The following is a 24,645-nucleotide window of genomic DNA, read 5'->3' on the forward strand; positions in this document are numbered from 1 at the left end:
GCCCTGCCAGAGACCCACAGGACCCAGGTCACTCTCCCATAACCCCCTTGCCTCCTTCTCCCTAGGCTCATCCTAAGAACCTCCTCCCAGCCCTGCTGTGCCCACATGGACCAGACTAGCTCAGTTCAGGAAGGACCTTGCTGGGGTCTGGGTCCCTGAGCTCAGTTTCACAGCAGCCCAGGGGAAGGGAAGTGGGTAGGGGGCTGGGCCCCACCCTGGCAGACCCTGGCCTGTGGCTCTTACTTCTTCTTTAGCCGCCGGTCCTTCTCTGCCTGGGTCCCCAGCTTGGCAGGCACCATAGGCTCCTGCATACTGAATTCGGAGTCTGTTAGCAGAACTACAAGGAAAGAGATGTGTGTGTCAGCCAACTCCTCTGCCTCTCGTCCCTTGCCTGGATCAGGGGTGGGGAACAGAAGCAGCAGGAGGCTCCTCAGCAGAGGACAACCCATGGCCTGACCGGACCATTATTCCTGGAGCTTCTGCTCAGTGACTCTGCATCCAAGCAGTCTTAGAGAATAGCATCAAGCGGGTCATCCCCAGTTCAGAGAGTCTCCCCGGAAGCCTCAGCCTTGGGGGTGTTTTCCAGCCAGATGGACCCAAGTTATCGACCCTGGAATCCTAGACAGTACCTGTCCTTCCTCCAAGCCAAGGTGAAAAGGAAACCCAGAGCCCCAAACACACGTGGGCTACAAGGCTCAGAGAGAAGGATGACCCTGGCTTGGGTCAGGGGTGGGGAAATCCACACACTGAGAGCTGTGTCTCTGGGCCTCCTTCTCTGGGTGCATTCACTTGCACAAAACCGCAAAGGGGAATATGCAGAGTTCTGTCTTCTACTAAACATCTCCTTGAATTGATGCTAGAACCCTTCAGAATTCGTGGCCAGAGGCAGAATCTTAGAATTCTTTTAAGTCCCGGTCACCCTCACACAGTGCACAGTAGGCAACAAGTGTGGGTAACCCAGAAACCAATCTGAGGTGCTGTCTCAGGTTTAGGTGCCAACGTGGGGTGGACAGCATCGGAAATCATAAGGCTTCACCCAAAATGCTTCTTCCCCTGATCAAACCATTCAGCTTCCCCTGGCTGTGGCCAGCTCCACAACTCCCCTCGCCCCTGTGGACTGGGGAAGAAGGAGCTGGACCTCATTCTCTGGGCAGACACTTCCATATTCTGAGCAGAGGTGGCCATGTTCCTTCTCCCTGTTCCCAGACCACGCCTTTCCTTCACACACAGACCTCTCCCTGTCTCAGCGAATTCCTCTTTCTCCTTCCTCTTTCCCCAACCTCCTCCTCTCATGCTCTCCCTCCTCCTCCTCCTCAGCCAGCTAGCTATCTTCTGATTCATATCTCCCTGAGCTGCAGAAAGGTCTAATTATGCATTTGGGTCCAAAGGTTCCTTTATTCTAGTTGATGAGTTCCTCCCCTGCACAAAATTCATCAATGCTCCCACTGCCTCAGGGGAACTTTTAAACTAAAACAGATGCCGCAAGGCCCTTACAGCTGGCCCCAGCCTAGCTGTCCACTCCCATCTCCCCACTCCTCCCACCCTCCTCCTTCTCAACTCTGAACATGCATAAGTACATACCAACCTCTCACACCCACAAACCTTTGCCTTTCCCAGACCACCCCCTTCCTCCACACACAGACCTCTCCCTGGCTTGGCTAATTCCTATGTGGCCTTCATACTTTAGCTCAGGTGTCGCTACCAAAGGAGGCCACCCCTGTTGTCCCCACCATTCCATAGCCGAGTTCTGAGTCCCACAAGCACCCTGGGCATATCTCTATCAATAGGTTGTTCAGGAATTGTCTCTTCTTCCTTTTCATTAGACACTGAACTCCTTGAAGGAATGAACTGTTGGTCAGCACCTGTTACTAAGACATACAGTAGTTAATAAATGTTTGTGGAACAAATGGCTGAATAGGTGACAGAAAGAAGAGGTGGAGGAACAGGAAGGAAAAGAGAAAAGAAGAAATAGAAGAGAGGGGGCAGATGAAAGCTAACATTTATCGTGTACTCACCACATGCCAAGCATGTACTAGACCTTTATACTATCACAGAGGTGATAACGATGCCACACTTGCTTAAGCTCTTCCTTGAATTTAATGTCTACAAAGCTATAATTACGTGTTATCACATTTTGAGTCCCAGAGACCAGACGTAGCCAGAAATAAGTTCCAATCAAGAACTCACTCTTCTAAAGAAACAACCAAGAGATTTCTCCTGAAGGTCCCGAGCACAGTACATCAGAAAATCTCCAAATTGAAAGAAACCCCAGACACCCAATCTTTCGCTCAATACAGGAGACCTTTCCACAGCATGCCAAATAAAGCCATCCAGCCACTTCCTGACACTTGTAGAGGCAGAAGCTTACCCCCTCACAAGGCAGTCCACCCCACCATGAATAGCTCTAACCAAAAACTGCTTCTGCAGATCTGAGGTCACCTGCCTGGGGCTTCCCCCAACTGGTCCCTGGGACGCAGGCAGAGAAGGCCAGTCCAAGTACACCTTCCTGCTTCTGATGCCCCAAAGCCCGCCCAGATCTCCGTTAGGAAGGGGACAGAGACCATGGCCTGTGGCTCCATCCCGACTCAGCTGGATCAGCCTGCCCTTCTCCTTCTTCCCAAACAGGCGGCCAATGGACGACTTGATGCCCTTGCGCTTGGCGCCCTTGTGCAGGGAGTCCTGGCTGCTGTTGCTGCTGCTGGGGTTGCTGCCCTGATCCTCCAAGGCACTACAGGGTGACAGCCAGAAGGGGGCGGAATAAGAAGAAACATACTTAAGTGACAGCAGGAAAGATGGAAATTAGGCCTCAGGAAGAACTTCTATTTAAGTCAGAACTGGGATGGGGGGAAAGGGAGACACAGGAACTCCCTTCCCCGATGGTGTTTCAAAGAGAAGTAAGACATTCAGAAACTGGGACAGGGGAGATGCGGTCCCTGCAGAGGCAGAGGAAGGGAGGAGAGGACCCTGCGGATGGAGAGACTGGAGGTAGGGCCTGCTCCACTTACCCCTTGCCTTCCTCCTGGCTCAGGGCTGGGTGGCCAAGCTTCTCTAGCCGCAGCGTCCTGGGTGAGGAAGGAGGAGAAGTCTCACAGTTTATGGTGGCTTTATCCTCTCGGTTCTCTTCCCGAGACACTGGCGACTGAACAGACAGTGGAGCCGTCAGCGGATAGAGGGAGAGATCTCGGGCCTGCCTACCCAGCCCAGAAGAGGTGGAGGAGCATGGAGAAATACAGTGGGGAGGCCCTGGGTGCCTCTCTGAGTTCAGACTCAGACTCAAGGGCCCTGGGGGAGGAAGCTGAAAGGAAAGGGTGTGGGAGCAGTGAACCCGTTAGTACCTGGGCCATCAGGCAGCACTCACCAGCAACTTCCTCCTATGCTTTCTTAAGTCACTGGGCTGCAAGAGAGAAGGATGGGTAAGCTCGGACTCACCCTCTGGGTGCCCTAGAGCCAACCCCAGGGGAGCCCAGTGGTCTTAGGATGAGAAGATAGGATTCGGTGCCTCACGCAGGCCCGGAGAGAATATCACACCAGAAAAAAAAAAAAAAAGCTGGCCTAGAAAAACAAGCCAGGGCTTATTTCTCTGGAAGAAAGGAAGAGGTGAGGGCAGCGGGTGAGTTTCTTAAGCAGTCTGGGCTCATCCAAGGGAGAGGGCAAAGAAGATATGACCTCGGCCCTTCCCAAACCCAGAAGGACAGGTTGGTGGCCTGACATGTTGGGGTCTGCACACACCATGGGAAGAAGATGGCAGGCCCAGCTGAGAGCACGTGAGTCCTACCATCCCTTAAAACCTCCCCCGGTGCAGGGTCCAGTGATGCCAGGCCTGCTCCTCAGCTGCCTCTCACCAGGGTCATGACACCCATTCGGTCCAGGTCCTGGGCAGCACTGCGGGAGGTGAGCTTAGGTGTGGAGCGGCCGCTGAGTGGTGGGGATGCGCTGGCCAGGGACAGGGCCGTCAGAGAGGTGGGGATGGAACCACGCTTGCGCAGCTGCTTCAGGTTTAGGGCCTCCATGCTGCCGCTGGTTACACGCGTCTCAATCTCCTCCGCGCGGAGCTCCGTGGACTCCTTCTCTTCCTGAATCATCCTGGAAGGGAGGCAAAACCAGACCTCAGCACTAGCCCCAGCCAGGACCAGCAGGAGGCAGTGCGAGTCGATGCCTGCACTCGCCACCAAGGACCACATGCGGTGTACACAAGGCCTGGCAGGCAGGCTTTGTCTGTCCCACTGGAGCTTAGAAACATCTCTTTCTTGTTAGCTTGCCTACTCCCTTCGTTTAACAAAAGCAGCTGCTGGGGAAGGAGGCACTTTCGTCAGTGGAACATAAACCATCCTGAAAATCAGAATTCTTGACATACCCCTAACTACAGGGGTGGCCTTGAGTCAGGTAGTTTGCTGTCTGTGCCTCAGTTTCCCAACATATGCAATGTCTGAAGTGGGATAAGTCAGCAGTTTCCAAGTGTAGGACTTTTAAATGATGCTGACCCCTGGTGGGGTTTTCCCTGTTCCACAGAAAAATGAGAGAAATAATAAAAATGGTACACGTGTGTGCCTGGGAGGCACTCAGCAAGGAGTGCATGCACACGCGCACACACACACTCTCTCACACACACATGCTCCAGTAAAGATGCCCACTCCCTTTCACAAAGACATATTCTGAGTATGTCTTTCTTACTTCAGGAATGTTAAAATGTCCTTTCTTTTGCAAAATGATTGTGATAATAGATAGTCGTTATCATTAATGTTTTACTTTGCAAAATAAAAAGCTGGTGGTCCTATGTTTGTACCTTTCTCTGTGTGTGTGTGTGTGTGTGTGTGTGTGTGTGTGTGTGGGTGTGTGTCTTCTTTGTAACTGGTCTGTGCAATACATTGAACCACTGAACTGGATGTCCTGTACAGCTTATAAAGCTCTGATACAGTCCAGCTCAGATATTGCCCTGCTGTTTGTCATTAACATTGATAAACTCATTAAAAAGGCAGGATAAAGTGAAGGTTTTCACAACGTTCCCTGTCACTGTTTCCGTTTGATGCCTCATTAGGGACAGGAGGCACGGTGCAGTGGACCAAGTTCAGACTTGAGTTTGAATCCTGGCTCTGTCACTTCTGTGTGGCTTTGGGCAAGTCACTTAACCTCCCCGAGTTTCTGTTCCCTTGTCTGTAAAACAGGGATCATGCTGCCTACCTCAGGGACTGTGGTAAGATGGACAGTGACATTTACAAAGCTCTCACCCTGAGCTGGCCTCAGTAAGCAGGATCTACACTCTTAGTGGTTATGATCAGCTGCAGGGCTGCGGGAACACAGCATGCATCCTCCTGAGCCCAGCCACATCACAAGCCCTGAGAGGGGAGGTGAAGCCTGAGAAGTCCACTGAGGCCCTGCTCCTCTCACTCCGGCACTGGGCCAGCGGGCCTGATGACCCACAGAGGGTCCCCGAACTGTGATACTCTAAGTTGCAGCTCTAAGAGTTGAGCAAACCCATATAGGATTTTTCCAACACAAAGGGCCCCCCTGCCCTTCAAGGCACTTCCCAAGCCCTCCAGCCCTGCCCTAACCTGATTTCCTCATTGATGGCATCCAGCTGCTCCTGTAGCATCATGGCTAGGGTCTGGGCATCTGAGTGGCCGCTGGGGGAGACAACGTCCGCAGAGCCCACCAGACCCCCTGGCTCATCTTCATCCACGTCGGAGATCTCAGGGTCACTGTCAAAGGCAGGGGCAGCTGCCGGGGCCAGCATCCCAGGCAGTGGAGAAGTCTCCCAGTCCTTAGCAAAGGAGGAGGGTAAAGGAGTCGTAATAAGACACCCAGATAACTGCAGAGCAGGACCCTCCCTACCTCTACCCACCAGCACTGGCATCTCCTGGGAGCTTGCTGGAAATGCAGAATCTCAGGCCACACCACCAGACCTACTGATTCAACATCTGCATTTTAACAAGACCCCTGGGTGGTTTTTTGGTTTTTGGTTTTTTGTTTGTTTGTTTTTTGAGATGGAGTCTCACTCTGTCGCCCAGGCTGGAGTGCAGTGGCGTGATCTCGGCTCACTGCAACCTCCGCCTCCCAGGTTCAAGCAATTCTCTTGCCTCAGACTCCCGAGTAGCTAGGATTACAGGCACACGCCACCACTCCCGGCTAATTTTTTGTATTTTAGTAGAGACGGGGTTTCACCATGTTGCCCAAGCTGGTAGTGAACTTCTGAGCTCAAGCAATCCACCCACCTCGGCCTCCCAAAGTGCTGGGATTACAAGCGTGAGCCACCGTGCCCGGCTGACCCCTGGGTGATTTGTTTGCACATTACAGTCTAAGAAATACTGCTCTAACTGTTAAGAAGAGAATCCAGAGAGAGACTGCTTTGGTTTGAATCTCATCTCCACCAAACACTAGTTGTGCAACCATAGGAAAATTGTTTAACCTCTCTGTGCCTCAGTTCCTTCATCTGTAAAATAGGGATGGTAAAGTACTTACCTCATAGATAGCTGTGAGGATCAAATGAGGAAAATATATGTAAAGCCCTTAGCACAGTGCCTGGCACAAAGCAAGCACTACATAAATGCTATCAGTTTCCATCCATACAAACTCAAAGGCTGACTACACCCAGAGAACAGAAAGGCCAAGCAGGCCTGACTAGACAGTCTGCAGAGTTTCAGATCATCACAGGACAGTCTGGTCAACCCTGAGAGGCGGCAGCTTCTCTGAAATCATCCTACAAACCTATCCAGCGGACAAAGGCCCAGAAGAGGGGAGGGTGGAGAACAGAAGAGTAGAGAAGGAAGGAAGGGAGCCAGGGACAGAAAGGTACTCTAACACCCATCCTCTATGACCCAAGCCCCCCAGCTCCCCCTCAGGCTCCTGCAGCCTCTCAGCTCCTGGATAGCTGCTATATTCTTATAAACAGAAAGAGTAAAGAAGTCGGGGGAGAAAGAAAAAGAGGCACCTTCAGACTGTGACTCCCCTATCAGACTGAGGGTTTCTTAAGGGCAGAATGAATCTTCCCCTGAGACTAAGAGTTCCCTCTTTCTCCATCTATATCTTCTAATACCCCAGTGCTCTAAATGATATTTAGAGGACCTGAACTCAGGACAGAGCATGACGAATAATCACACTTTCCCAAAAGATCAAACTCGGCATTTTTCTGCCCTATATCTTTCCTCATTCTCCCCTAATCTCCCTAGGCAGACTCAGACAGCATGAACTCACAGCTGCTTCTCGGAAAACTCCAGGTGCCATCCCAAGGGCCAGTTAACCTGTCATCCCTCCCTCATCTCCCCCATGAACCACAGCTTTTGTTCCAGAAAGTTTACCAATTCCATCTTACCCGTGAAGCCCCCCCGCTCCCCGCGCCTGACCACCAGATACACACGCCTGCACGCCCAGGCACACGCACACGCACTTCAGTGGGGCCTCAGGGACTGTTGGCTGCCTGCCAGCCCCCACCTCTTGCCCACCAGGAGGCCAAGGCAAGGCGGGTGGGGGCACAGCTGTTGCAGCTGACGATGGCCTCAACCCCAGGGCTGCAGCTGTCGTTGACACAGGGGAGGGAAGGGGAAGGATTTGCCCCACACACCAGCCGTCTGCGTAACTGGAGCCAGGCACGCGGCCGAATTGACCCCAAACTCCCTGAGGAGATCCCTCCACCCCCTCACCTTGGCAGACTCTTCCCTCAGTGCCGAGTAGCGGCGATGCTTGCCTGGGGGTGCGTGTGTGGTTGTGCCCAGGGAGAACCGCACGTCTGCTGCACTGCCCATGTGCGACCTTGAGCGGTGATGGGGGAGAGAAAAGACAGGCCCTGAGGACTGAGAGCCCCAGCTCACACCCAGTGGGCCCAAAGAGTCAAGGGATCTTCAGCTCAGAGAAGAGACATCTTAGCAGGACACAGAGCTGTCATAAATGTCTGAAGGGCTGCCGTGTAAGCAAGAGAGCAGACGTATGCCCTGGTGCTCCAGGGGTCAGAATGAGCCAGGGGAGAAAGTTCCAGAGAGCAGCTTTCCATCTGGCATAAGAAGGATCTTCTAATGGCAAGGGTTGGCTCATGATGCAACTGCTGGCTTTTAAAAAGTTGAGCTCCCCATCAAAGAGGTATTCGAGCAGAGGCTCTCCGGCCATCTGACACACATGGCGCAGGAGGGCTCCAGGCACTGGGAGAGGTTGGAAGGGATGATGTCTAGAGGCCCTTTTCACTCTGAGGGTCTTTGTTTTTTGGTCTTCTACCCAGCACTTTTCCTCGGGTCTCCCCATAATCTGGACTGAGTCCCTGGTTAAAATTCAAGCCAGGCATACCCCTATGCCTAGGAAGCTTTAGAAGGCCCTGACACTGTCAGAAACACAAGCTAGAGAAAATACTTTGACTGTCCCAAGAGTCTATTCCAACCCTGAGATTTTAGGACCCAAGCAACAATCTCCTGGAATATCTGGAAGCCTCCCCTAGTGATACTTCTTCCCTGTGCCTTCCTACTTGGAACCCTTGAGGGAGTCCAGAGTGAAGGGACACAGTGAGCCTACAACAGACCATACGAGGTCACTGGAGGGAGAGGGAAGTTCCTGCATGTTCCCCCTTTCTCCCTGCAACTCAGCCCCAATTCCACGATGTATCCAATGATTCTATAGTCGAACCCAAGCATTCTCAACCATAAAAAAAAAAAAGCCATGCAGTGGCAAATGGCTTGATGTATAGTGGGCTGTATTTTACTAATTGAGGGGTTGTCGCTTCTGGTCAGGATGCGAGAGGTAGGAGAAATGCCAACTACTATTGCCTGTCTCCATCCTCTGCTTCCCTTCATACCCATATACAATAATTCCTGGCAAACGTGGAGATGGCACTTAAGTCTCTACCACCCCAGACACCCGTGGGCTTCTCTTCTTCAAGCTCAACATCCCCTTCCCTATTTCAAGCACTGCCCCTCCACACACATCCATATGCATATTTCCATTAACCTTTCTTCATGGTAGTTCATCCCCATTTCCCTGATAGAGCAAGCACATGACCAAACAGAATGGCAAAGGTTCTGATCTAAGAGACTTTGGTTTGGAGAGAAAACAGCCAAGAGCCATGAACCTTGAGAGGCACCATCCGCTTCAGTCTCCTCTGTCTTCACCCCACCTCTCTGGCCTGGGTACTGAGGACAGGCTCGAGGTTTGAATTCAATACCCATTGCTCCACAAAATGTGGGGGAAATCCAGAGGTTCCCTAAACATGGGCCTAATTCAAGCATTAGGAGATGAGCTCCATCTCTCACAATGGTTTCAAGAAAAGGGATGCCAAGTCCATAGGATTGCCATGGCATCTCAACTTCCAGTAAGGAAGTTTCTGATGCTTCATTCCAATCTCTCCTGCTGCCTTTCTGCCTGCTGCCTGAACTTGGGTGGTCCTTGACTCTCAAGAGAACTGGAGTGAGTGGCTCTCCCTACCAGTGGGCCTTGTGGGACATGGCTAAGCAAGGGATGTGCAGGCCTCTCTCAGGGGTGTGCCCTCTGTCAAGGAAGCAGAAATCATGGCCTATGTCCTACCACAGCGGGGACAGAGCACTGACTGTCTGATGACTCGCCTCTCAGCAGCCCTCGGTGGACAGGTGTTCCCTCCCAAACTGCCCAAGTAAGCTGGGTGACTCTGACCAAGTTATCCGAGCCTCAGTGTCCCACCCTGAACAAGAGGAGGACCCTGAGGTCCTGGGCAGTCTTTTGTTGGAAGGAAGTCTCCTTCCTCAGGGTCCATCAGGACCCCATCCTGGCATGCCCAGCCTCTGGCGCTGCAGTACCTGGAGTGGACGCCATCCACAAACGGCCCCCCTCGGCCCTTCAGCTGGTCCACCTCTTGGCGCAGCTTCTCAATCTCTTCAGACAGGCGGCCCTGTGCCAGCAGACCCAGGGTTGGGGCGGGAGTGGGGGCCAGGGAGGGGCAGAGAGGGAGGGTGGGAGTCAGAGAGGGACAAAGAGGACAGCAGAGTTGGGGAGAAGCTGAAGAATGTACTGCAAAGTCCAAAGCCAGGGGCCCCAGGCCAGGCCCACAGATGACACCAAAAGAGAAGAGGTCCAACCGGAGACTGAGTGCAAGGATGGGCAGGGGCAGGGCCAGGAGGGGAGGGATCTGCTAGCCTAGGCCTGCCGACCCCTCACTACTGCACAAATGCACAGCAGATGAGGCTGGGCAGCAGAAGGCCCCAGCACCCTTGCAGACCTCACAGACATTGCCGAGGCCAGGACGGAGGCAAATCCTCCCAGAATCACCAGGCTCTGGCTGCACTAGGGTTTGAAGCTCCCTCCAAATCCTGGGGTGGAGCCCCTCACTGGGCCCTGCCTCTCTGCTGTCCACCTCTGCCCTATGCTTCTGGCCTCAGTTTCTTCTTTCCCTGTGGGCAGTAATGCACCTACCATGATGGGCTCTAGTGAGAAATCACAGAATAACGTATGTAGTGCACTAACATATGCACTAACGCTGCCGGGTATCAGAGCAGCAGCATTAAAAGCAGGGTGTCCTTTCCTCCCTGCAACCCGGCCCTCCCAGGCTGGGCGGGGCTGGCCGCAGCCGGGTACCTTGTGGTGGTGCTGCTCCTCAATCTGCCGCTGTGAGCTCTCCAACTCCTGGATCAATGTGTTCTGGGGGAGAGCAGCTGTGAGCCAGGGCCCTGCCTTCCTCTCCCAATCTGGACCTGAGCCTCTGGGTGTGCAGTCTCAGCCCCACCTCTCCAGGCTGGCCACCCACCCCATTGAGACCCCGCCTGCGCCCATCGGAGTCCCGCCTCCCCCCTCCCCACACCCAGCACTAACCTCTCGCATCCCAACCCCGCCCCTCTGGGCACCTTCTCCTCCAGGGCTGCCATGCGCTCCTTCAGGTGGAGCTGCAGACGCTCGTTGGACTCGCTGAGCAGCCGGTCCACTGTGTCCGACAGGCGCTTGTTGTGGTCCTCATTCATCTTTTCCCGCTGGCGCACCTGCACAGCCGCCTGCCTCGCACCAGGCCGCCCTCCCAGGGAGGACCACCCTCTCCCGCTGGAGTTTGACTCCCTCCCCTGTCCTCTTCTCATCCTCTGGGAGCCCCTCTCTCCACTCTCCTGACCACCTCCCCCTCACCTGCCAGCCTGCTCCCACTCTGGGCTGTGTCCCTGGCCAGGCCCTTCCTCTGTGCCCCTTCCACAGACCGCCCTGGGAGCCTGTCCTGGGGGAAGGAGGGGGCCTGAGGGCCCAGCCTGGTGCCCTCACCCGTGCCAGCTCCTGGTTCTTCTCCTCCAGCTGTCCCTCCAGCTGCCGCAGGTGCTCCTCAATGTTGCCATGCCGTTCTTCAGCCTAGGGGCAGGGATGGGTCGGTGCAGCCCGCAGATCTGTTCTTCCTGCTCAGGCCCCGCATCCCCTGCACCCTGGTGCCAGGGTGGCCCTGGGGATCATGGCCCCCAGTACCAGTGAAGCTCAGCCTCCACTTATCATCTTGGAGCAGGACCACCATCCCCATTGCCTTTCTTCCCAGGTACTTCAATACCTGCCAGGTCTCCCCTGCCTCCTCCTCGCTCAGGCCTAGCCTTAAAACATCCTGAAGCTAGCAGTTCAAGAAACTGTAAATAATCCCCATGCTTCCAGAAAAAGCTCCACTTGAAAGCATGAGCTACCATAAACCTCTATGCCTCCAGATGGATAGAACCACACTGAAGAGCATGGACTCGTGCCACACTGCCTGGGTTCAAATCCTGGCTCCCTCTTACCACCTGTGTGACCTTGGGCAAGTTACCAAACCTCTGTGTGCCTTCGTTTCCACAACTGTAAAATGTGGGTAATAACAGCACCCGGGCCCACTGGACCATCACAAAGACTAAATGAAATAATCCAAGGCGAATACTGAGAACATAGTAAGCACTCAACAAATGTTAGCCTCGCATGGTTACAGCTCTGCTGTTAAATCAGCCCAGGTGGAGTAGTCTCCCTTTCCAGTCATGGATGTCCAGAGATGGAGACCCTACTGTCTCTGCTGGCAAGATATTCTAGAGAGCCACATCTCTTCTAGTCAGGAAATCCTTCCTTAAACTCCTCCTGCGATGACTCACTTGACTGTGTTAATCGTTTCAGCCCATACCTTCATGTCAGCTTTGGGAGATACTAAAGCTGACTGCTCAGCAGCCCACACATAACATCCTCTGCTGTGATTTCAACCCAATCCTTCATTCCTCGAGGCTGGAAAGACCTCCGAGAACATCCCGTCTAACTCCACCATAATGATAAGGACACTGAGGCCCAGTTAAGGGAGGGGATGACTTTTCCCAGGTCGCAGAGACAGTCAGTGGCAGAAACAGTCTTGGTCCTGGGTCTGCTGGGACACAGCCAGGCTGCAGGTTCCGTCCTCGAAGCAGCTGAGCTGCACACTGGCCAGCCAGCCTCTCCCTTCCGAGCACCGTGCCTGGTGCTTCCTAAACACCAGTTTTCTTCTCGCCACGGATTCGAAGATCCCATATGAGGATGACCAGCTGAAAACACTCCTAAATTATTTTGATTAACCCCTGCATGTCTAAATCCATGCATTTACCTGGCTCTTCCAGAACCTATTATGTTTTCAGCCAGCACACCTCTCAGGAATTACTACTTCATAAAGTATCCATTAAATAAAATTATATTCTCTTTTCTTCATCCTAAAACTGCAGCCTTCAAACAACCAGGAGCAGTCCCTAGATCTAGAAGCTTCAATTTGGCAAGCAAAGATGTACTCAACCTAACTCTCACCCCTTTGCCCTCCAGGGATATGTATACCATTTCTCTTCTAAGGTTTCATCTTTCCAGAGATGAAAGTCCTAATCTTTCTGCTCCAGCCCCAAGTGAAAGAAAGTATTCACCACAATGGTGTAGAGGATTAAAAAAAAAAAAAAGAAAAAGAAAAACACTTTGCATCAACATAGTTTCTTCTCCTTCAAGTACTTTTACACCCCTTCTTATGAGATTGTCACATCCCTGCAGGGTGATGAGGACAGGGATTACTCTTCCAACTGACAGGCACAAGGCAGTGTGCTCCCTGGAATCACACGGCGGGAAGCAGTTTTCTGGCTCCTGGCCCAGTGCGCCTCCCACGCGCTCCCTTCCCTGCCTGGCTCCCTGAGAGCTCAGAACATGGGGGACAGAGGCAGATCCCAGGCCCCTGGCCCACTTGCCTTGGTGAGGGCTGCAATTCTCTGGGCCAGCTCAGCCTCCACCTCTGGCAGCGTCTCTGCCTTGCGCATCGTCTGCTGCAGCTTCTGCTCTGCCACCTCCAGCAGCTCCTGCAGGTGTCGGGCCTTCTCCTCACACTAGCAATGTGGGGGCGGTGAAGTGATTCAAAAGGGAACACTGAAGCCCCCACCCCCACCCCAGCCTCAGCAGAGAGCAGATGACAGGTCAGAAGCAGCAAGGGACAATCTTGGTTGTTGGCTGCCCGAGACGCCTGACTTCCCCTTTCAAAGAGTGACCTGCAGGACCCCAGGGGCTCCTCAGCCACCACCAGTAGGTTCACGAGGACACCTCCAGGGCTAAGTACAATGCCCATCCCCACCCCACCCTGAGGAGGTACCTGGCGGTGCAGGGACTCCTTGTTGGCCAGCTCATTCTCCAGCTTGTCATTGAGGTCATGGATGGATGTTGCTTCACGCTGAGCAGCCAGGTAGCGCTTCTCCAGTGTAGTAATCCGCTCTTCCATGTCCTCCTTCTGGGCCAGAGCCTGGGAGAAGAGGGGACGAGAGGGATGGTAACCAGCCTTTCCTTGCCCCCATCCTGTCTACGCCTCCCCACCCACACCTGGCTGATTGGAACCCATTAAGGGGCATGAGCTACACTCCCCTGTCAGTTTCTGGCTTTGGCCCACCCCTTCCATGACTGCCCCCGACAATGGAGCCAGGCAAGGAGGCAGGTGTTCAGTCTCACGCCCCAGAGCCTTTGCCTGGCTCTCCCTCCACACCCTCCACAATGAGGTCACGGAGCAGGCCTGCACCCTCACGCACCTCCCGGAGGTCCCGCTGATGCTTGCTGCTCAGCTCCTCCGACTTGATGAGGTCCCGGCGGGCCGTGCCCAGGTCCTCCTCGAGTTCAGTCACGGTTGTTGTCAGGGTGACCAGTCGCTCCCGGGCCTGGCTCAACTCAAAGTTCTGCTTCTCCAGGAGCTCCTGCAGCTCCTCTACCCGGCCCACATCCTCCTCCAGGGATAGGGACAATAGCTCTGTGAGTCACAGGAGCATCCCACCCACCCCACTCCCCTATCCCAGGGGTGGAAGGAGGAACAGCACACCCAGAGCAGGTCATGGCTCTGCCCCCAACATCACAGCACTCCTCTGGCTACAACTGCCTCCCTCTGGGCCCCAGGAGGTCACTTCTGACAATGACCAAACACCTTGCTATCCTGTGTCTCTCTTGAAAAACAAGTTTCTAGTTTTATCTGCTAAGCCAGCCTCTTGTAACCCAGAAAGGGGCATGACTTGGGGAACAAACGTTCAGACAGAGAAGGAATCTTGCCTGATGCTGCCACATGAGGCAGATGGTGCCTAACAATTCAAGTAGACAAGCGTACGACGTGCCCAGCATGTGTTGGGTACTAAAATAAAAATCTACAGATTTCATTGCAGATGGGGTAGGGAGAAGAAGAAAAGAGAAGGGGAATATTGGAGAAAGCCCCAAATTTAATTCAAGCAGTTAGTCTATTGAACTAAGGCAGGGCCGGGCCTCCAACCTCCCACCTTGGGGAACACATGACTCCTGCTACACAGCTCCCCATGACCTACCTTCCACAGGCGTTTCGGCCCCAGCTCCACAGTCCCCTCCTCTTCTGCCGCTCCATCCCGCACCCCTGCCCCCTGCTGCAGGGCAGACACCTATAGGGCACAAGCCCCAGGTGAGTCAAAGAGAAGAGAACCTCCCATACATTCCAGACCCTTCCAAAGCCCCTGTCTTAGTTAAAAAATGTCTCCTAGAAAGAGGTGCTCAGCCTAGCCTTGCCTAGCAGCTTCCAGCCATGGCAGGGAGAAATCCAAAGAGAAACAGAGTAGGGCACGGGGTGAACCAGCCTGGACTTCCAGGAGCTGCAGACTGAGGGTAAGCAGGCAGCTTACCTGCTGGTGGGCACCTGCCAGCTGCTCCTCCAAGGTGGTGACTCGCTCCAGCGCTGCCCGAAGCCGCTCTCGCACCTGCTCGAGGTAAGGGGAGATGGAGGAAGAAAGGGGGACCCCGCTTGAGTCAGGGTGGAAGAGCCTGGGCTTGGTCTACCACCACCGAGCATGAGGACAGTGAAGGGCCTGCTAAGCAGCACATTTGAAGGAGGGAGCCTAACAGGAGGACCTTGAAGTTAAGACAATGTTTGGAGGGAGCCAGTGCTCCCTAAATACCAGATGTGGAAATCTCAGAGAAGGGATACATGGGAGGCTCCAGGGCAGCCTGGCTGGATGTGGAGGCTGGCAGGCAGGTGGGCACCTTCTCATCCAGGGCCTTGTGGTGCTCAAACAGTGACTTGAGGGCCTTCAGCACCTCCACCTCACTGGAGACCCCCAAAGGTGACTGGGCCTGGCGCTTCACCACAGTCATCCGCAGTGACCGTTCATGGCGGGACACCAGGCACTCCAGATGTTCCAGAAGCAGCTGGCAGGGAGAGCAGGGGAGGGTGAGAGGGAGAGCTGTAAGCATGTGCCCCAGAGGCTACAAACAGGGTCCACGTGATCCCCGAGCAGACATGAGTACAGCCATCCCACTGTGAAAACACTGAAATACTTCCAAATGGGCACAGAGCTGCTGCCCCAACTGATACTACCCAAGGTGACTGCCCCGGCCTCTCCCCAGGACCCTGAGCTTTCTGTGAACCAGTAACTACAGGTGGAGAGCCCAGCACTGGTGGTTAAACGATGTAACTCTCACCCCAGGATGGGAGACAGGAAGAGGGAAGGATGGGACTTGAGCTAGGACTGTGCCTGGCCCCACTCCTGCCTGCTCTCTTGGTCAAGGTGTTCACAACACACCCCCATACACACACGTACACACACACACGCGCACGTGTGACACAAGGTCATCCCCACTTACCCGTGTGTTATTCCGTTCTGCTTTCAGTTCTGATATCTCTTCCTCCCGCTCTAGAAGCTGCTCCCGACACATGCTCAGCTCCCGGGTTAAGGTGGCAAATTCCTGAAAACCCCCAAGGCCCCTCAGTGCTTGGGGATTCACCGCCAAAGCAGTGTCCCGCACTTGCAAGTCAGTGGTGGGATCCTCTCACCCATCCCTCACTTTCACCACCTCCCCCACAAAATCCCAATCCATCGACACTGCAGGTCAGTAAACCTGTAGCTAGCATGTGCTTCTCCAGAGGGGTCCACATCTCTGGGTCCTCCGTGCATTCCATGTGTTAGAATCCAAGGGAACAGAGTTGTACACAAGAGTGAGAAAGTCACTGAGTCTGCTCTGCAGACCCTTCCCCATCCAGCCACCAATATGACCAGATTACATCCTCCCTCCCACTTGGCATTTCCATTTCTCCAGGAATTCAATGACATTTTCCTTTAGAAACTGATGGAGGGGAGTTCTGCTTCTGGTTTGGTGGAGTAAGGTCCAAACAGAAATGATGGATATGAAAGAGGGAAGAGAAAGCCCAGCACAGTGACTCATGCCCGTAATCCCAACACTTTGGGAGGCTGAGCCGGGCAGATCACCTGAGGTCACGAGTTTGAGACCAGCCTGGCCAACATGGCGAAACCCTGTCTCGACTAAAAATACAAAAATTAGTCAGGCGTGGTGGCGCACACCTGTAATTCCAGCTACTCCGGAGGCTGAGGCAGGAGAATCACTTGAACCCAGGAGGCGGAGGTTGCAGTGAGCTGAGGTCGCACCACTGCACTCCAGCCTGGGCGACAGGGTGAGCCTCTGTCTCAAAAAATAAAAATAAATAAATAAAAGAAAGAGGGAAGAGAAAGAGCTTTTGAAGATAATGTCTGCATGAGCACCCCAGGGAGCTCTTCCAGTCCCATCCCAGGGCTTTGCAAACTGCAAGTAGCAGGGGAAATAAGCAGATCAAAGGACCTACCTACATAGGAGCAAGAGAGCATGCAGACCTGCCCAGTCAGGCTTTCTAGGAGCCCTGCTCAACCAAGCAAGGGCTACGTCCCAGCTCCTGATGCCAACGCACCTGCCCTGGCTTTACCAAATATCCATGTACCAAGTATCACTTCTAGAGGGACCCATTTCCACACTGTCAGGCCCAGATAACTTCAGAGACCTTGCCAGCCCACCCTCCCCCATCAGGACAAGCATACAGGGGTGAGAGACTGCTCCCACATTCCAGGCTCATCATATGCTGTTTAGCTAAACATCACCTCCTTCCAGGGAGGTTTTCAAATGAGTGGCCCAAACTCTGTGGATGTCCAAGGTCTAAGAGTGATGCAACAGGCCTCATCCCTGTCCTAACCTGCAGCCTCCCTCGCACACCAAGGATTCATGACCAAAGGAAGAACTCCCAATCCCCTCTCATCACTCCAGACAGGGCAAAAGGGGCTAGAAGGGTTGTGGGAGGGCACAAGGGACAAGAGATGCCAGAGCATGAGAAACCATGAACCTCTGACATTATTACTCAATTACTGCCTTTCTGTCAGGGCCATGGCCAAAAGTGGTCAAGGTCAAGCATCTCATACTCCAGAAGCCCAGGCCTGATGCTGCCTCACCCCTCAGCTTACGCACAAACACAGTCACACTTTCACAGGCACACGCACTCATGTACACATGCCTGTAACCAGAGACAGGGCTTGACAGCCTACCACCCAGCCCTACACCATGACACCACCACCAAAAGGCTGGTGCTGCCCCTTCTCCTGGCCTCAAGCTCAGCAGCTGTCTTATCTCCCCCACCACAGGATACCTGTCCCCTCCCTTCCACCTCTAACCTATCTGACACCCTGCTGTCTACAAATCTCCCAAAGCACAATGCTGTCTACAAACACAGGACACAGGGTCTCCTCTGTCACCCAGGCTTGAGTGCAGTGACTCAATTTCAACTCACTGCAGCCTGGACCTCCTGGGCTCAGGCGATCCTTCCACCTCAGCCTCACAAGTAGTTGGGAGCACAGGCATTTGCCACTATGCCCAGCTAATTTTTGAGATTTTTATAGAAATGAGGTTTTGCCACATTGCCCAGGCTGATCTTGAACTCCTGACCTCAAGCAATCCATCCACCTCAGCCTCCCAAAGTGCTGGGATTACAGGAGCGAGGCACTGCACCCAGCCTACAAATACAAACTTCCTATCCTGGTTTTCAAACTTCTCTCTCACGTCATTTCCATATCCCCTAAGACCCAGTCAACCTGGATCACCTGCTGTTTCTAAACACCAGCATGCCTTCCTAATATCACATCTTGGCTCAGTGGACTCCCTCCCCCTGGGAAACCTCTGTCACCACCCGATGAAATCATAATCATCCTCCAAAGCCCATCTCAAAGGATACAGCCTGGCTGGGAGCTGTCCAGACTCCCCATGGGGAGACTCTCTCCCTCTCCTGAAAGCCATTTGGAGGAGTGGTCAAGAACACCAACTTGGGAGTCCATCATTCAACCACAAATATTTGTGAGCACCTATCATGTACCAGGTCCTGTGCAGGTCACTGGGGATATAGTGACAAGAAAGACACAACCCCTGCCCTCATGAAGCTTCATTGTCGGAAGTCAAGTAGGACTGGGATCAAATCTCAGCTCTGCCCCTGTTAGCCGTATGATCTTGAATAAGTTACCTAATCTCTCTGAGCCTCATTCTCTGATCTGTAAGACAGAGGTAACAGTCCTCCCTCCAGGTGCTGGTATGAGAGTCAAATGAGCCAATGTATAGAAAGCACTTAGCCCAAGCCCATCAAAGGCAGCTATTTTTATCACTGATACTGTGCTTAATAACCCTTTTGGGCCTCTCTTATCTTCCTCTGCATTCTCTCCGGTCACATGGGTTGTGTATCTCCTTCCTAGTCAATGAGCTCCTTGGTGGCAGGAACTAGTTCATTCACTCTAGGGCAAGTTCAGAGCCTCATGCACAGTGAAAGAGGAGGTCCCCACCTGCCCACCCAGCTGCTTCACCAGGGCTCCGTATTCTTGTCCACCAAGCATCACTTTTGTGTAGGAAACTCACCCACTCAGGCCCAGCCCTGGTTCTCTTCCCCACACACCGGGAAGGTCCTGGCGCTGAGGCTTGAGCTCTTTGGCTCCTCAGGGCTGCCTTCCCAACCCCAGCAGCGCCCCCACTGGGTCAGGGTAGGCTATGCCGTGTGTCCAGAGCTGGCTTTCAATACCCATCTCTCCACTCATATGAGGGGCAGAAAGGGCAGGATGTTCCCACAGTCACTGTGAGCACTGTCTCACAGACACACAACCCCCAGCCCTCTCTGGGCCTGGTTATCAGGCAGAGTTCACAGCTTCTTTGACAAGCAGCAGCTAAACAGCCCAAGAACCAAATCATCCAGGCTCCTGCTCCCTCCTGCATCCCCAGAGCATGTGCCATGCCTGGAATATCTACCAAGTGGGTGATAAGCAGGCATCAGCAGGGAGCTCTCAGGCCAATGCAGTGAGGGAGAAATAGGTGCAGTGGTGAGAAACTTGACCTCTCCAGGCACTTAGCCCCAGGCTCAGTTCCCGCCTCCACCACACACTACCTGGATGGCCACGAGCAACTTACTCATCTCCCCAGCTTTAGTTCCGTGATTTGTACAATAGGATGATGGTAGTAACAGCACCAACTTCAGGGTTGTAAGAATTTAGTGAGAGAATCCTTACAAAGTGCTTGGTCCACAGAAAGGACACAGTACACGGGACTACAGGACAGCTGGTGGTTGTCTGTTGAGGAGTGCGAGAGAGGATGTTGAGACATCCGGCTGCTAGATTCAGCCCTGCCTATCATCTTCCATGTGATGTCTCTTGCTTTTCTCATCTATGCAATAACGGAGCTGGACGAGACGATCTCTAAGACTTCTCCCGTCTCTACTGTCTGTGATTCCCCACCCACCTCCAAGAATAGGGCACTGGAGAGGAGTAGGCAGGGAGAAGGTTTCTTTCCAGTCTAGGGTGCCACCTACTGGCCGCCTGAGCTCACTGTAGCTGACACCTATGGCTGCGTTTTTCTACCCACATCAAATTCCATCCATTTCACCTTCCAGACTGAGGAGCTTGGGAGTGACAGGGAAAGAATTCAAGTAGAGAGATGAAGGAGAGTAAATGCTCGGTGAATTCCAATTGTTGATATGCAAATAGATGCAGATGGGCTGAGGGCCCAGTGGATCTAGCAGGGCTAGGGAAAGGAAAGGGGTTAAGAGAGACGCAGGCCTTCGGGCCTTACCTGGGGGAGGGCGGAGTTAAGGTGGCGCTGGAGCTGGTCCCGCTCGTGTAGGGCATCCTGGAGCCGGCTCTGTGTGGCCACCAAGGTCTCCTGACTCTCCCGAAGAGACTCCAGCAACTTCTCCCGCTCATCCAGCATGTTCACCATCAGCTGCTCGAAGTTGGCGTCAGCATCGGCGCCATGAGGGGGACCCAGGGGATCCCCCTCGTTGATTGTGGGCATCACCTCACACATGGTGGGGGTGGGCAGGGCCTTCTCAGCGTCAGGGGACAGGGAGGGACTCACAGGGTTGGCACCTCCAGGGGAACCCAGTGCATGGGTCTCAGAGTGGGCAGTGCCAGGCGAGTGGACAGGTGGGCAGGGGCTTCTCCCATAGCATCAGTTGCTTTTGCTCGGAAAGGGGCCTGGGGTCTGGAGTGCCCCTGTGGAACCGAGCCAGAAGGCCTGGCTTAACTTCTCAGGGCTGGGGCTGGGTGCCCTGTGTCCCCAGACATGCAGACAGCAGCCAAATGTGGCCATGACAGGCAGGGACAGCAGGGCTGGAAGATGGCCCTTCTCTTAGACTGAGTGCCGGAGGCTGGCAGAGTCCCAGCTGGATCTAGCGACACCCATCGTTTCTGGAGGGCAGTGTGTCTGTGGGAAAAGAGACTGCTGTGAGTACCAACTGGGTGGAGAAGGGCATCAGGGGAGGGGGTGGAGCAGAGGAGACAGGACCTTAACTAGAACGTGGGGGAGGAGAGGGAGGTGCTGGTGCATGCCCCTTCTCCAGGCTTACTCACTCTGATGGCACCTCCTTAGTTCTCCCAAGGAATGCACATACCTACTGCCCAGCCTCTGCCTCCCCCTGCTCCCCACAGCTGTCAGAAGTGCAGCCGCAGTGGCAGTGGTTCCCCTACCATGTGGATCACTGGCCAAATATAGAAATGATTCAGTCAGCGGCAGGGGAGCAGCTGGCAGGATGCCCAGAGTCCTCCTGAGACCTGGGGGTTGGAGGGGAGGAAATAGGGTCTCTGTGCCACCTCCAACCTTTTCCCCATCACTTAAGCCAACCAAGGCAAATGCAGATGGGTAGAAAGGACTCTTAGTGGGAGTGGCTGTGAGTCCTGAAGGCTGGACTCTTGGGGTCATAGGAAACAGGGGCAGAGTAGTTCCTGCCCTGGATACTGGCACAACATGGCTAAGGGTTTGGAGAGGCACAGACTGGGTACTGGGGCAGGCAGAGAGCCCTGACCTGCTACAATGCCCATAATTCAGGGAGGATGCTCTAGCTCAAGTCATTCCCCACTTCCAAAATGTGCCAAGGAGGACAGCACGCAGGCCTAGCAGACAGCAGGCTTGGATTCGGAGTTCACAGCCTCCTACCTTTGCATCGGAGCAGGGACTGAATGATGGAAAGGAACCCAGGGGTGATATAGAGGTGCAGGGTGCCACTCTCCTACGGTGGGGCTACAGTGTGGCCCCTATCATGGCTGAGAATCTGCTCTCTCGGCATCATTACCCATTGCTGACACTGCAGAAGTCACCAGTGAGGTCAGTTAGCATGTGCATAGCCTGGCTCTGCTGATACGTTGAGCCTGGCACAGGGGCCCAATGGTCAGAGCAAAGGAAGCCGGCGATGAAGTAACGTGAAAGTAACGAGAAAAAGGCTGCATGCAGCTGGGGATTTCTCTGCCTACAATCAGATTCCAACCTCCCTGTCTACATTAGAAAGCTACCACCTTAGTCGTTTTTCAGAAAGGACTGTCTTCAGAGGCCCCAGTTGCAGGAGAGAAGGGATGTGAAGCCCCCAGCACAGCAATGGGCACACTAGAGGTGGCCCAAAAATGACGTTTTCCCTCCTTCCCCTCTCTCTTATCTTATGGGAGACACAGGGAAAGCCTTCTGTCTACCCTTGGGGTGAGAATAACAGGCAGACTAGGAGGGTCAGGGTGGACAAGAAGCATCAGGACCCAGTGTGAGGTGAGAGGTCAGACACTGCACAGGCCTGTGGCAGGACTGAACCCAGCAGGGGAAACAGAGAAGGGCCAGGCCTCTCCTACCTGGACCCCCTCCCCAGAGTACTGATGCTCTAGGCAGAAACAGGGGAAAGAAAGAGGGAGACTAGGGAGCAACGTGGGGTCTAGATCCAAGGAAAGTTAGTGCACCAGCTTGAAAATTCAGAGCTCACACTCGCAGCCCTTCCCAGAAGGGCGTAGTAGTGCAAGCAGGCATGTGGGCATGCACACACACATGCCCCGAGACAGAAACACAGAGACCTAGAACAGATACACATGTGGCCACATACACACTCCCATGCATAGAAACTGGACACAAACTCTGGTCAAGGGGATCCTTCCCCAAGCCAGACAGCCACTGTGGAGGGCAGGGTCCCAGAAGGCTACAGAAGTATAAAGTAGAAGCTTGGTCTGCCTCCTCCTTTCCCCAACACTGCTGCTGCCAGGGCAGCCTACTCGCACCTCCCTGCTCCTCAGAGCAGCTGGGAGTGGAGAGGAGAGGCTGCTGCCCCAGTCTGTCCAGAGCTGCCATCTCCCTGATGCTGATAACAGCCGTTCCTCCAATTCTCCCACCCACCATGCCCAGGTCCCTCCACCCTGAGGCTGAAAGGCCATATGGCCCCAGCCTACCCCCCCAAGCTCAGCCACATCCAGGCCCACCTCCCCATCTTCCCCCACCCCTCCACACACACCAAGATGCCATAAGAGGCCAAAAGAGAAGACTAGGCTAGGGAAGGGGCCCCTTGTGGCAGAGGCTAACTTTGGAGAAGACTGCAGTGTGCCAGGAAGGAGCTTAGGTATCCCAGGAATGGCCCCAGCCCAGCAGATCCCCAGGCAGCCCGCAGCATAGCATAAAGGAAGAAGCCCAGAGCAGGGACTCAGGAGACTGGAGTACAGTCCTGCCACAGACCAGCTGGCTGACCTCAGGCTTGTTATCACCTACTGAGGTTTTGGCTACAAGATAAAACCCACAACCCTGGTTCTGCCTACCTTAGAGGGATGAGATCATGGCTGGGCAGCAAATGAAGAGTAGAAAGCACCCTGTGATTGCACGGGAATGTGAATTACCTTAGTGTTGGCCGCCTTTGGGTGGAGTTTTTAAAGCTGCTTACAGGAAAGGTGCTGGAGTTCTCAGGAAGGAAGAACAAGACCTCAGTACCACTGTGAGGTACTGGCTATCTGGTCCAACTTGGCCTCCCCAAATCCTCCTGGTCATTTTAGCAACTGAGAAGCTGGCTTTGGTTGCTTCTCTTCTCACTAGCCCTTTCCTGGCCTCTCTCTAAACCAGGTGCCAGCGAGCAACTCCACTTCCCCTGGCCAAATGGCATCATGTAGAGCTGGTCTGAAGATAGCCCAGAGAGGACTGCCAGGCAGATGCCCCTGAGATGACTGTCCAGGACCTCCTGCCCCTGTCCTGTCTGCTGCACAGGCACAGTGAGCAGAAGGGAGCCCCAGGACAGCCACATGGGGCACCTGGCTCCTTCCAGCTCCTTCTGGCTCCAGGGCCGTCTTTAAATAGCGCAATTATCATCTCAGCCTAACAGAAGCCTCCTCAACTCCCGCACAATTTCTAAGTAACACTCACAGGTCCTGATTCAGAGGCGAAAGCTGCCAGTCCCCGAAGCAAGCATTTGCAAGGGGCTTTGCCGGGGAGGAGTGTGGGCAGGCTGTGAAACAGCGAAGAGGGCTCAAGAGTGAGTGGGTGTGAGTGTGTGTGTGGGGGGGGGTGGGGGATTGGACAAAAAGTAGGCCTTGGGCCTTTAGAAACACAGAAGAGGTAACTTGGGGGCCTCTTTGGCATCCCAAAAGTCACCCCCACCTTTTCCTAACACACAGGAGGGATGGGCATTTGGGTCTGTTGCTCTGGATGGCCCCACATACAGGCCTGGCTCCCTCCTGCCTACCAGATGGCAGGCCTGGCCACGGAGAGAGCTGGACAAAGGCAAGGTTGCCAGCCCCTGCGGAGACCACAGCCCGGGGCAGGGCTGCTAGGAGTGTCTGAGGGGCTATTCAGCTGGGCAAAAAGGGAGCCTCCAGGTGGCAGCCATGAGGGAAAAGAGGAGGGTCGGACACCTGCCCAGCTGGAGGTCAGAGGAGGATCTAAAGAAATGGGGAGGGCGGGGGTCTTCCAGAAAAATAATGGTCGCCAGAGCTGCTATAAGTCACTCACATTTACCGTGTGCCCAGCACTGTGCTTCCAAGTGGTATGGATTAATTTATTTTAATCCTCATAATTATTTGCAAGGAAGATGTAATTCTTCTTCCCATTTCACATAAGTGAGAACTGAGATGCAATGTCATGTAACCAAGTCTATGCAGCTAGTGAAATGAAGAACCAGGATTCAATCTGTCTGTCTCGTGCCAAAGAGGGGTAGAAGAAGGAGGAAGA

At 54.0% G+C, this 24,645-nt stretch overlaps 1 protein-coding gene across 8 annotated transcripts in view; it reads right to left on the minus strand.

Moving 5' to 3' along the window:
* Nucleotides 1–24,645, minus strand: part of PPFIA4 (PTPRF interacting protein alpha 4) — a 52,463-nt gene that overhangs the window by 19,438 nt on the left and 8,380 nt on the right. For 4 of the 8 annotated variants that reach the window (XR_008495009.2, XR_008495007.2, XM_054457301.2 and 1 more), the window contains exons 2-20: nt 20,263–20,895; nt 15,991–16,092; nt 15,391–15,555; nt 15,033–15,107; nt 14,706–14,795; nt 13,932–14,123; nt 13,505–13,651; nt 13,110–13,244; nt 11,185–11,268; nt 10,785–10,916; nt 10,519–10,581; nt 9,744–9,835; nt 7,635–7,743; nt 5,550–5,758; nt 3,843–4,083; nt 3,359–3,394; nt 3,006–3,139; nt 2,562–2,728; nt 244–337 (exon numbers count right to left, since the gene is read on the minus strand). Coding sequence is in view for 4 of the 8 variants with exons in the window: in XM_054457301.2 (XP_054313276.1) it covers nt 244–337; nt 2,562–2,728; nt 3,006–3,139; nt 3,359–3,394; nt 3,843–4,083; nt 5,550–5,758; nt 7,635–7,743; nt 9,744–9,835; nt 10,519–10,581; nt 10,785–10,916; nt 11,185–11,268; nt 13,110–13,244; nt 13,505–13,651; nt 13,932–14,123; nt 14,706–14,795; nt 15,033–15,107; nt 15,391–15,555; nt 15,991–16,092; nt 20,263–20,496 (2,501 nt within the window). In the remaining 4 variants the exon portion in view is untranslated. The remainder of the gene's footprint in view (nt 1–243; nt 338–2,561; nt 2,729–3,005; nt 3,140–3,358; nt 3,395–3,842; nt 4,084–5,549; nt 5,759–7,634; nt 7,744–9,743; nt 9,836–10,518; nt 10,582–10,784; nt 10,917–11,184; nt 11,269–13,109; nt 13,245–13,504; nt 13,652–13,931; nt 14,124–14,705; nt 14,796–15,032; nt 15,108–15,390; nt 15,556–15,990; nt 16,093–20,262; nt 20,896–24,645) is intronic. The other 4 variants (XR_008495010.2, XM_054457314.2, XM_054457327.2 and 1 more) reach the window with 2 other exon arrangements.

Source organism: Pongo pygmaeus, chromosome 1 (genome assembly GCF_028885625.2).
Source record: "Pongo pygmaeus isolate AG05252 chromosome 1, NHGRI_mPonPyg2-v2.0_pri, whole genome shotgun sequence".
NCBI lineage: Eukaryota > Metazoa > Chordata > Mammalia > Primates > Hominidae > Pongo > Pongo pygmaeus.